Genomic DNA, 12586 nt, shown 5'->3' on the forward strand with positions numbered 1-12586 from the left:
CTGCTTTTGATTATAGATTGTATGCTGCAGACAGGTTTTAACTGTATTCTTGTTTTGACCATTATGTAAAGTGCCATGCAAAACTTATGGCACTATATAAATAAACTTTAATAATAATAATAGGAATTATTGTTCTTCAGATCTGGAGAGAAGGAAGTGAAAATCTTTTCACTTCCATTTTTGTTACATTTCTCAGCCTTGTTACCAGCATTCGTATGCTGCCTCTCCTGTTATAAGATTATCCCCTCCTTTCCACCTGATACCAATGCTTGTTTCAGTACATTCTTTTCATAATGCGAGCATTTTGTATATCTTTTTCTCCATGTATACATTTTTATGCATTTTTGCCCATTGACTAAAGCATGTTTACATGCATTTTCCAAGCATAGGCATCCTTAATTATGTGTATTAATTTGTATATAATTTGAAAAAGAAGGAAAAGGAATCTGATCCCCAGTTTCCTCCCAACCTATGGAAACTGAAAGACACACAGCCACTTTCACTATCAGTCCTGCAGGCCACAAACTGGATACAGTTATTTAAATATCTTGTTCAGTGCAAATCTTTTTTCCATCCTTGTCAGAAGTATGGAAAGCCCAGGATTAGAATGAAGTGTCACTGGGAAAGAAAGAGAATAAATGGATTGGTATAGCCAACTACATGCCCCTGCTGACATATTATTTACATGTTTCATTGTGCAGAAAATACTAAAATGCATCATGAATCATGGTGTAGGGCAGATGGGGCACTATCATTCTTTCCACCCAGCCACACTAGGATTCTGCAGGGTACTTGCTACTTTAATGGAGCAAGATCAATGTCTTCTCTCTACAAGAGGGAGGGAGGAAGGGAGAGAGAGAGAGAGAGCATTCAAGCGGTTCTAAAGGTCCATTAGTTAGTTGTAGGCTTCAGCTTGCGCAGAGTGTGCTTATGTATTCAGAGAGCACTTTCAGCTCTTGATATATGTCACTGCTGTCCTTCTGCATTAGGACTTTGGTCAAATTAGAATGTGTGACTCCCAGAAGACCTGGATTGCTATAATAGGAGGATGGGATTTTGATATTGTTTTTATCCCCCCTCGTGTGTGTGTGTGTGTGTGTGTAAGCAAGAAAAAAATCTAATATAGTACGGGTACTAGTGTTTCCCATGTAGGACCATGAAAAATCTTTCATTCTTTGATGTAGTTTTCTCATAGGCATTCTTTTTTCAATTCCATATTGGATTGTGAGATATGATTTTTCCCTGTTCTTTTTTTTTTAATCTTTTGTGCTTTTTCAAAACATTCACATTTTTCCACTTTATTTTTTTTCATAACAAAATATAAATATTGAAAAAAATGCTTCTACATATTTGTTTAAAAAAAAGGACGTGTTATAGAGAGTACACTGAGATTTGCTTGTTTTGTATTTGCTTGTTTTGGATTATTGTGATATAATAATCATTTTTTTTTACAAAACGTTAACATTTTTTATATATCAATTGAAGCCCATTGTATTTTTATAGTACACTGTTTGTCAGGCACTTGTTTTTTTTTTTTAATATATTTCACAATTCTGTTGCATATTTTTCTTTCCAAGATAAAAATATACACATCTCTGAGACCAAATGCACTGTGTACCTTTGATGAACACAATTATATATATTGTAGGGAAATTTAAATGAAAAAAAAAACATTATTTTCCTTCCTATCATAACAGCAAGTGTTATGCATGAAGCTGTCATGGGTTGGTTCTTATCGATCCTCCTTGCATTGCCTTGGTGCATACAAAATCAGAGTGTGACTCAGGTCTGCAGATTGTGAACTACATATGAAATGAGATTTTTGCAATCTCTAGTCTCAGTTTGACCCATCCAGAACACTTTGGAAGAGATAATGAATGGAATTATATATTCTCAAAATTTAATTCTTTGTAATTTTGCATATTCAGGTTTCTGATTTTAAGTCATGTCTGTACTGGGTCTCTTTTCTATTGTTGATTATCTCCCCCTCCCCTGCACATTTAATTAAAAATATATTAACATCTGAAATTTGTTGTTCATACAGTTGAATTGCCCTTTTTAACTTCCATTAATTAAGCTTGTTCTTCGCTTGAAATATGGAAGGGGAAGGTATGCCTTTTTGTAAGCTAATTTGAATCCCTGTCTGGGATGTAAATGTTATTTATTTATTTATTTATTTATTTATTTATTTATATTTATACTCTGCTTTTCAGAAACAAAGGCTTTAATTGCTGCTTACAACTTGTTAATTTGACCCCAGATTTACAATATAAGAAGACATGACACAAAAGAGGAAAACTGATGGATGGATAGACAGACAGACAGATGGTTAAGCAGTTCCCACCTCTCTTCCAAAATGCTTGTCCCAAAATATAGGGATTATATTGAGAGAAAGATAGGATAATAGGTAGATAGTTAGATATCTAGCTAGATATGTTTGTCTCATGCATTGTCTTTGTTTGCACACTAGCTTAAATTTCTTTTCTTCTACAGATGGAACTCCCAAAATAATTTCAGCCTTCAGTGAGAAAGTGGTAAGTCCAGGAGAGGGTGTTTCTCTGATGTGCAATGTGAAAGGAACTCCTCTTCCTACAATCACTTGGACTTTGGACGAAGATCCCATTATCAAAGATGGCAACCACCGGATCAGCCAAATCATCACCTCTGAAGGCAACGTGGTCAGCTACCTGAATATCTCCAGCACTCAGGTCCGAGATGGAGGAGTCTATCGTTGTACTGCCAACAATTCTGCTGGAGTCGTCCTCTACCAGGCTCGAATAAACGTAAGAGGTGCTTGTCAAATCAGCTCCTCAAAACAAACAAACAAACAAACAAACAAAACCTCGTTGTAGTAAAGACAAAGATTACTGCATGCTGTGAGCTTCTTCATGGAAAGCTAAAAAATGTTTTTTTTTTAAAAAAATGCTGTTTCCATTTTTTCTGTGCAGTCTTATAAAGGAACTGTAAAACATTACTTGGGTTGCAATCCTAAGTAACCTTTCCTGAGGGAAATCACTGTTGATGGCATTTACTTCAGGGCAAATTGTCATAAGATTGCACTGTAGATCTATTATATACCACATTACCCTTATTGCTCCATGATCTATGCTAGTCAATTTCGCTTCCCACCCCCCAAAATGTAGGATTTTGTTTTGTTTTTCTTTCACTTGCGTGCCTTTTTTTTCTTTTGCAGAGCCTACCATCATAGCAGATAACCATGCAAAAATATGTGACTTTTATTTGTAGTTTTACATAGCATAATGCCAATCTGTGTGGTATATGCATAAATCAAAATAAACACTCACTTTTTCAGTGATCTCATTAAATACTAGACTGTTGATTCAATCCAGGTCTCCCCCCCTCCCCCTGCATATCTGGCATTAATTAAATCTTCACCAGTTTTTAATTTGTAATTCAGCACAGATATTTATCACACAAGTGTTCCAGGGATGCAAGCGCATAGCAGAACAGTTAATTAGTGTGCCTGCTGTAGGGCTAGAGAAACTAAAAAGCGCAAAACGATTAGGAAGACCCTGTAAGTGGCTCTTTGAAGTTTTTTTTTTTAAAAAACTGCCATAAACTGTGATTTCAATATCTAAAAGAACTGTATATTTAATTTAAAAATTCCTCCACTGAATACACTCTTGAATTATTTTACTTTTACTTTCACAGGACCGGCAAGCATTCGACCAATGAAAAATATCACAGCAATAGCAGGGTGGGATACCTTCATTCACTGTCGTGTCATTGGCTACCCCTACTACTCAATCAAGTGGTACAAGAATTCTAACCTACTTCCTTTTAACCATCGCCAAGTAGCTTTTGAAAACAATGGAACATTAAAACTCTCAGATGTGCAGAAAGAGGTGGATGAGGGTGAATACACATGCAACGTTCTGGTTCAGCCACAGCTTTCCACCAGTCAGAGCGTACATGTGACTGTAAAAGGTAAAGCATATATTTAAATAAGTAGAAACTGAGTGATGATTTTGTTTCAGTTTGTTCACAATTGGAGTTTAACTCTCTCCTTTCTTTCTTTCTTTCTGTCTTTCTTTCTTTCTTTTTTGTGCCAAATTCATAATGTGAGAAGAAAGCAAAGCTAACAGATAGATACATGTCTAAAAACCAGGACTGATCCTACCATTAAGCAGAGTAGAACAGCTTCCTTGGACATCACCTTTGGGATGTCATAAAAGAGAAAGAAACTGTTAGCTATTTTATTTATTATTGTGTTTTCAGGGAAAGATGCTTAGGGGATTGTCTACCTCATATACCAAAATAATAGCTTGGTATTCAGTACTGTGCTTCTTGACTTAAATAGATGTGTATAGAAGTCCCAGCTGCTGTTGTTTCAGGCAGCAGAATGACTTGGGTCAATCAGGATAAAAATGATAGTAGTGTTTGCAGAACTGGACATCAGAGAGTTGAAGTCACATTTTGTAGACTGTGATTTACTTTACACCAACTGTAAAATACCCCACAGTTGTCCCTAAAAACACAAATGCATATGGGGCATGATGTACAGACTGGTGTGTCCCCATATAATTGTAGTTTTCCCAGCAACAATGAACTTATGCTTTAACAAACCACTAATTGCTGAAGCTCAGAAACTATTCTATATCTGGGAGTATGTCAGGTCACATATCCTGTCAGGCATGGAGACAGTAAGGAGATTATCTCATTTACAAATAATCCAATTGTTCCCCAACGGGATGCAGTCACTTTTCAGGTTGCTACCAGGAATTATCACATGTAATTCTCGCCACTGCTGCTGGGCAGCTGCATCCTGGCTGCATCCCAGGTCCCAGCTGCGCTTCGGATACTACTTTTCTGAAATGGCAAGTTCCCGTCTTGGAAAAATAGCCTCCAAAGCATGACTGGGATCTGGGAGGAGGCTGGGATAATTCCTGGAAGCAACAAGAAAGGCAACTGTATCCCACTGGATAGCAGTTGCATTATTTGTAAATGTGATAATCTCCTAAGAATAGGTCTAACCATACTGCATGGGAGTTCTTTGGGCTTTGTCAGCTGGCCCTAAATACCCCAAGTTAGGAATAATTGTGAAAGCTTTACATGCTGGTACAGAAGCTGTTAGAAGAGTCATTGGTTCATTTCATATGTTGTTCCAGAGAGGTAACACAGTCTTAACTCAAGCATGTGACAGCTGAAGGGGTTTACAACTAAGCATAAGCTTCTTCTGGTGGCAGAAATATTTAACTGCTAGCTGTTTTCAGCGGTTTGCCAACAGAGCAGTCTGCCAGCAGAACTGTTCTACTGGTAAACAGCTGATGTCAGAAGAACTAAAGAGAGACAAATTATGCCAGAATAATGTACTCCAGTCCCAGAACACAGCCACAATGCCAGCACAAAGTTTAGCCAGGGTGAGGATCATCCTTAGCACTTGCAAACACTTCAGGAATGGAAAGGGTCCCATTTGATCTAGTGTACTCTGGGCCATTGCAACTAATTGGGATTGCCCTCCTATTGATCAGATTAACAACCCAACCAGTTTGTTAGATACAGTATTAATCTTTTTTTCCTAGAGTATCTTTCATTCTCACTTCCTTCAAGGAAAACAAAAGAAATTAAAGCCTGCTGCAGGTGACTTTAATACATTGCACCTAGCATCATATATTACACAAACCTAAGACAAAGGATGTGCTATGGATACGTGTGTCCCAACTCATGTCATCTGTTTAAATGGATGGAATCTATACTTCTGATAACTTTCAAAACTTCACAGCTCTTTGTCTAACAGTGTTCTCTCTTCCCCACTTTTTTCCCATTTCAGTGCCCCCTTTTATTCAGCCCTTTGAATTTCCAAGGTTTTCCATTGGACAGAGAGTCTTTATTCCATGTGTTGTGGTCTCAGGGGATTTGCCAATCACAATCACCTGGCAGAAGGATGGCAGGCCAATCCCAGCCAGTCTTGGAGTGACCATTGACAACATTGACTTCACCAGCTCCTTAAGGATTTCTAATCTTTCCCTCATGCACAATGGGAATTATACCTGTATAGCTCGAAATGATGCCGCAGCAGTAGAGCACCAAAGCCAATTAATTGTGAGAGGTAAGTGAATATGATTAGTCAGGCAATTAGACAGAAATCAACAGTATTTTGAAATGACAACTGTTTGAGAGGTGATAGAAGCCACTGGGAATATGTGATAATTCCTCCTTTCTTGTCAGAGTACACACAGCATAGTTTTTAAATAATAAAATCACAAGGGTGACCTAATCAACAATCAAGAAATCTTTTCATGTACAGTTGGAAATTTTATGATTTAATATATGAAAAATATGTTTAAGAACTGTTCTTTGGGTTCAAAGCATTTCCATGGTGCTTTAGTCCCGAGTCTGTCAATTTTTAATTTAGATGAATAGAAAAATTATGCTAATAAGCGAGCAAGCTCTACTGCTTTGCTAACAGGGGAATATTTCTGCTTTATGTTGAATTTGGGAAACATATTCAGTTGTTCAAACGCTCAGCTTGTGTCTGTTACTGATTGTAGTTTGATGCTATGGTGGTGTTCTTCAGCTGGCAGCACATAAATCAAATCGGGTGCACTAAGCCTGTGTCAGTGCTATGCCAATGTATCTATTTCATTTTTCTTTGCTGATCCTAAAGGCATGTGCTCTAGCACTGGCCCAGTTTTGCCACCTGAGGTGAGTAACAAGTTATGGCACCCCTCACCTTCCAATTACAAATGGTAACAGACTGATGGCTAAAATCTTAATTCACAATTGTTGATGACATGGCATTCTGTCTTACTTCACTCGAGTACAGCAGGATCACATAGACCTCTTGCATCCAACAGGGCTCCTGGCACCATCCATTCAATATTCCCAAAAATTTGCTGCTTGAGATGCTTCACTCTGCCAAATAGCAGGGCCAACCCTGCTGGATTTCCATTGTAACACATCTTCTGCTGGTTTCTTATGACTGAAATACACATAATGTATGGATTTATGTGCATACATACTTCTGCGTGAATTTTAAGCACCAGTGGTCATTAAGAGCCATAGTAGAAAAGAAATCACTTCCACAGAAAGTTTGCATTCCTGTATACATTTCTCTTGGAGGAAGCTCCATTGGATTTACTTCTATGAATGCATCTTTAATTACATTGTAAAAAGCAGGCTGGGGCATTGTAGAGACAGTGAGTGTTGTATGAAACACATTGTGAAGAGCCAGAAGTCTTGAACTAGTGATTCAACAACCATACCCAAGTGACTTATTCTCTATGCCAGTACAGCAGTATAACAGATGAAAGAGATATTGGAATGTCCTGTGCTGCATTTTAGAGCCAGCCCAACAGCTGATGCCTAACCCTATGGCCCTAAAGTCTCCTGACCCCTTTCATTTTAGATGCAAGGAACTAATTTCCACAGGATTTTAAAATAGCCTACAAAATTTAGTAGAGATTTATTTCCTTTTACAAGTTATATAAAACATTTGCCTAATTAGGGAATGCTTTGGGGTTTTCCCTAAACAGGTTTATTTTGAAAAGTAATATGAAAATAAATAAAAGTGCAATGTGCTTTCATCAATGTATGAATGGAATATTGTGGGTGTGCAGCTCTTTGTCCAAAAAAACCCCTATGAAACTCATGGGGTTGCCTAAGTTGGTAGGCAACCTGAAGGTATATACACATGTGCAGAGCTCTTTGGAGAACTAAGATTACCAGTTGCTTTGCATTTATTCCAAACCAGAAAAAAAGTGTCTCATAGGACCAAAGGGGCAAAGAGCATGAAACAGTTCTTGGGCCACTGCTGTTTCATGAAAGGTGACTCCTTTCCTAAAGAAAGAACCTCATGAAAGAAAGTCCTAGAGCCTTGAGTGTCTTGCAAAGTTATGGAAAGTATGTACACTGTAGTGGTGCTTGCAATGAACAGAGCCAGCTGTACCATTAGGTATGGTGAGGCAATTGCCTCAGGCAGCAGAAAGAAAGAATTAAGAATAAGGTCTTGGAGAAGAGGACACTGAGACTTCTAAGCTAGCATACTGCCTTCAGGAATGGCAGAGGATGCTGCCCCATCAACAATATGAATGCAGTGCAGTCTTTAAACTTTACTGCATTGGCCCTGGAACAGGCCTGTAGTATTCCAAAAGGGAATGGTCTGGGGACACTCGGCGGCAGGGAATTGATTTTACCGCACAGCGGGAACGCTGTTGCCACCGTCGAGCATCCCCATCCCATTCCGGATGTGTTCCCCAGGGGACAATTTCCGGGAACGCTTCTCAATAGTTCCCGAAAATCACCCCTTCTGGGACACATCTGGAACGGGATGGGGACGCTTGGCGGTGGTGGCAGTATTCCTGCTGTGCAGTAAAATCCGTTCCCCGCTGCCAAGCGTCCCAAGAACGTTCCCTTTTGGAACGCTACAGGCCCATTCCAGGGCCAATGCGATAAAGTTCCCTCTCTGTATATGGAACTAGAGTGGGTGCCATCTTTGCTTCAGACAGCAGCAAGTTTTGGACCATCCCTGAAAAAGAGCATCATATAGTTTAGAAATAAAATGTAAAAGCAAATAAGACAGATGGTCTTGGTGGTGTTGAACAGCCAATGCGATCGCTTTGCTATTATTTCTTTGGCAGCAGTGAAGCATAATTTTGAAAAACGTATGTACGATTGAAGGTTTACCATTGCACCAGTATCAGTATACCATAGGTCTCTGTACACCATCTTCAAAGACAAATTTCTTTTCAAGAGACTTCACAGCTAAAGTGACCCCTTGGCTGTGACAAACAAATTTAAAAATGGGTAGAGTGTAGGACTGAATAGTCCCATTCATTAATACATTAACCATTGCTTTGGCTAATTAAATTTCCTCCATCATTTTAAACTGCAGTACCTAAATACAAGGTACATATATTTCAGGGAGAAAAAGACAAAAAATGAGATTGTCAGGATCCAATCACTTAATTTGTATTTTAATCATTATAATGGTTGATCAAAGAGCAATGGCCTGAAACACATGGGCCAAAAGCACCGGTTTCAGGCCAATATGGGGGAGGGGTGTGGTGTTCAGATGATGTATGCCAGATCAGGCTGAAGTTGCACCACAGCTTCCTAAGGCAGCCCAGGGCCGTTGGCAAAAGGAGCACAGAAAAGTGCTCCTTGCTGGCAGCCTGTTTAGGACCATAGTGGTGGCCAGCCTCAGGACCATGGCATCTGGTCGCCATGGTCTCATACTGAATGGGCAGTGACCATAGCTGGAGCAGCCTCTGGCTGCTCCAACCTGCCAGTCTGCTTGACCCCACTGACAATTATTCCATATAATAATAATAATAATAATTTATTTATACTACACTTGATCTTAGCCAAAAATCCAAGAAGTGATAATTTATTTATATTTTCCTACCTCTCCCAGATGGATCAAGGTGGGATTACAGTCTGCTAAAACACATACATCAATAATAAAAAATATATAAAAATACATCAATAAAAATACAATTAATCTTAAAAGCTAACTCATCGTCAAGTGGTAATGCAATAGATTCATAGAATGGTCTAAAGGTGTCTCTTACATAAGGTCAGGTGGGTAACCTCGCCACAAGAGATCTGTCTTAAGTGCCCTCTTCAATGCCTCCAAGGAGGTAATAAGACGGATCTTTTCCAGAAGACCGTTCCACAATTTCAGGAGCAGCTGCTGTGAAGGCTCTCTGGGAAGTCAATATGAGCCTAGGTGATTAATGTTCTAATACATTCTTCCCAGTTATTCTGAGAGTGCGAGGAAGATTGTGTAGGGAGAGGTGTTCCCACAAATAACTTGAGCCCAAGCCATGTAGGGCTTTAAAGGTAATAACCAACACCTTGTATTGAGCCCAGAAGCTAATTGGCAGCCAGAGAAGTGATTTTAGGACAGGTGTTATATGGTCAACCCTGGATGAACCAGTGACCAATCTGGCTGCCGCATTTTGAACCAGTTGAAACTTCTGAACTTGGTACAAGGGTAGCCCCATGTAGAACGTGTTGTAGTAATCAAGATGAGAGATTACCAGGGAATGATGCACACAGAACATGCAACAAACAAGAGCATTAATGTTGACTTTTTAAAGAAGGTAACCTTGGCCTGATGCTGCTGCTGTTTGTTGTAAATCTTTTAAAAGTCTACATCAGTTTGGGACAAATAAAATGTCCCCCCCCCCCCCCCCCAAGATTTTTCCAACATTTGTCCTATTAATTTTGATGGAGACAGTAAATCAGCAAGCCCATTCAGGTTATGAATTTGCACTCTCTGTTGAAATTAATGAGAGAGGAAACATGTGCAACAGTTTTGTGAACCATATCAAAATAAAATGTAGTGCTTCATATTTGAGAATTATTAGCCAGCAATGATTCCTATCTTTGTATATATTATTTAGAGAATAAAGATGACCCTGGATGTTTAAGGTGCTTTTCATGGCTGTTGTTGTTACTGTAAATATTGTGTCATTTTTGAATGGTCATATGAACATAGTCTTATAAAATTTAAAAAGAATATCTCAAAAATTCCATGCCAATGTATACTGGGACTACTTGTCTCAATCTGTATATCTTACTTAAAAGCTGAAATTTTTAGTTATCTTATTGATTTTGAGGACCCCATGAATTCAACCAGTTAAAATTTGGACATGGGATTTCAGTGCTACTGAGACAATAATCTCAGTACTCAAGGTTATTTTAAAACAGTATCTATAGAGAGATGCTTGACTTCACTTCACTTAATGCATCAAGGAACCAATGTGTGTGTTTTTCAAAGTATCTCTGTGGTAACTACACATGGAAGGTAAGGAGTGATAAAGCCAAAATTGGTTGTCATCTCTTTTGTACCTGCTCTTTAGATTTTCTTAATTTCATCATTATAGGGAATTTCTATAAGTTTTTGTGGTGGTTCCTTGGCTTGTTGGCTTTTAATGGGACCTGTTGCCTTGGGGCAGCAAATCCACACACAATGGCATACACGGCTCTCTTTGTACCCACTTTAATTCTTACAACAACTCTAAGGTAGGTCAGGCTGAGAGAGGGGGACAAGTCTAAGGTCAGCCAATGAGACTTGTGACTCAGTGGGGCCTTGAATGGGGATTTCCCACTGACTTCTGTCCCATCACACCATAGACTTCAGGGCATTTTTGATGTTGCCCTAACCTGGAGAGTGGTGGATCCCATCAGGTTTGGCAGTTTTTATCATTTGTTTCTTTTGTTGTTTACAAAATAACACATTTGGTTTGTTTCCTCCAAGAAGGTCTTTAAACCTCCAAGAAGGTCTTTAAACTGGAGATCTTTAAATGGCCATATGTCGGGGATGCTTCAATTGACAGTTCCTGCATGGCAGGGGGTTGGACTGGATGGCCCTTGTGGTCTCTTCCAATTCTACGATTCTATGATTCTAAGCTTGATGCAAATTGTGTATGGGATTATGAAGCTGAAGTGTACCATGACTGACGAAGGGTTACTCAGTGAGCTTTATTACTGAGAAGAGTTTTCAGTAATTGTATGCCACTCTACATTATCTCCATTAAATCACTACTCTGGCAGTCTTTAAAGTTCCTTCAAAATTTGTGCCCATTCCATTTGAATAAAACACTAATTCATAACATTCTCTTCCTAGCTCTGCAGTCTAATTCTTGTTTCTTTTCTTGTTTATTATTTACTTTCAGTTCCCCCCAGATTTGTGGTTCAGCCAAGTGATCAAGATGGGATTTATGGAAAAGCTGTGATTCTCAACTGCTCTGCAGAAGGCTATCCTGTCCCTACAATTGTCTGGAAGTACTCCAAAGGTATTTCTCTTGTTCTACTATTACTAATAGTAATCTTATGGAAGATATGATACAATCCTTTAAAAGCCCATTATTACATTGAGTTCAGCAATGCATCAATTTCTCTGTCTCCTATAATCATGGGAACATTTATTTCATTGCACCTGGTATTTATTATGAGAGGCTTTCCTGGTCCTAGTCTGTGCCTGTATTGTGGTTGTGTTGGCTTATGAATTTTCAGTTTTCCATTATTGGTGTTTATAGGGTGACTATCTGTAGCAGAGATGGGAACAAAGTGTCCCTCCTGATGTTGTTGGACTACAATTCACAGCACCCCTAACTATCATAGTTAATGTTGAGGGATGCTGAGAGTTGTACTCCAATACCATCTAGAAGGCCACATGACTCCCACCTCTGATCTACTGTGGTCATAGATTCTTGATATGAAGAATAAATGAAGTTGGATGCTGTTGTGCCAATTTTTATTATTCATTATTGGTACCAACTAGCTGGTGTTTTATTTTTAAAAAGTTAAAATAAATCCATGAGTAGCACAGCCAATCATATATCTTCAGTATATTGAAAGGTCAAGTAGTAGTATCAAACCAGCAATTTAGATTATGCTTTACTTAGTGTAATAACATTTTCTGTTAATGTAGAATATTAATTCTCATACCACTTGACTCTATCTAACCATATGAAATAGGTGGGTTTTGCAAAAATTAAAAGTTGTTGTGAACTCGAAGACTTTCACAGCCAGAATCCTTAGTTTTTTATATGGGGTTTTCGGCTGTGTGGCCATGTTCTAGAAGAGTCTTTTTCCTAATGTTTTGCCAGCATTT

At 38.6% G+C, this 12586-nt stretch overlaps 1 protein-coding gene across 4 annotated transcripts in view; it reads left to right on the forward strand.

Annotated features, from left to right (window-relative positions):
* The window catches only part of DSCAM (DS cell adhesion molecule), a 486147-nt gene that overhangs the window by 290113 nt on the left and 183448 nt on the right, over positions 1-12586 (forward strand). For all 4 annotated transcript variants that reach the window (XM_089511983.1, XM_089511984.1, XM_089511982.1 and 1 more), the window contains exons 7-10: positions 2494-2790; positions 3673-3948; positions 5792-6070; positions 11646-11765. In XM_089511983.1, coding sequence (XP_089368109.1) covers positions 2494-2790; positions 3673-3948; positions 5792-6070; positions 11646-11765 — 972 coding nt within the window. The remainder of the gene's footprint in view (positions 1-2493; positions 2791-3672; positions 3949-5791; positions 6071-11645; positions 11766-12586) is intronic.

Source organism: Sceloporus occidentalis, unplaced genomic scaffold (assembly GCF_023333645.1).
Source record: "Sceloporus occidentalis isolate IW3139 unplaced genomic scaffold, rSceOcc1.0.p SCAF_2, whole genome shotgun sequence".
Classification (NCBI taxonomy): Eukaryota; Metazoa; Chordata; class Lepidosauria; order Squamata; family Phrynosomatidae; genus Sceloporus; species Sceloporus occidentalis.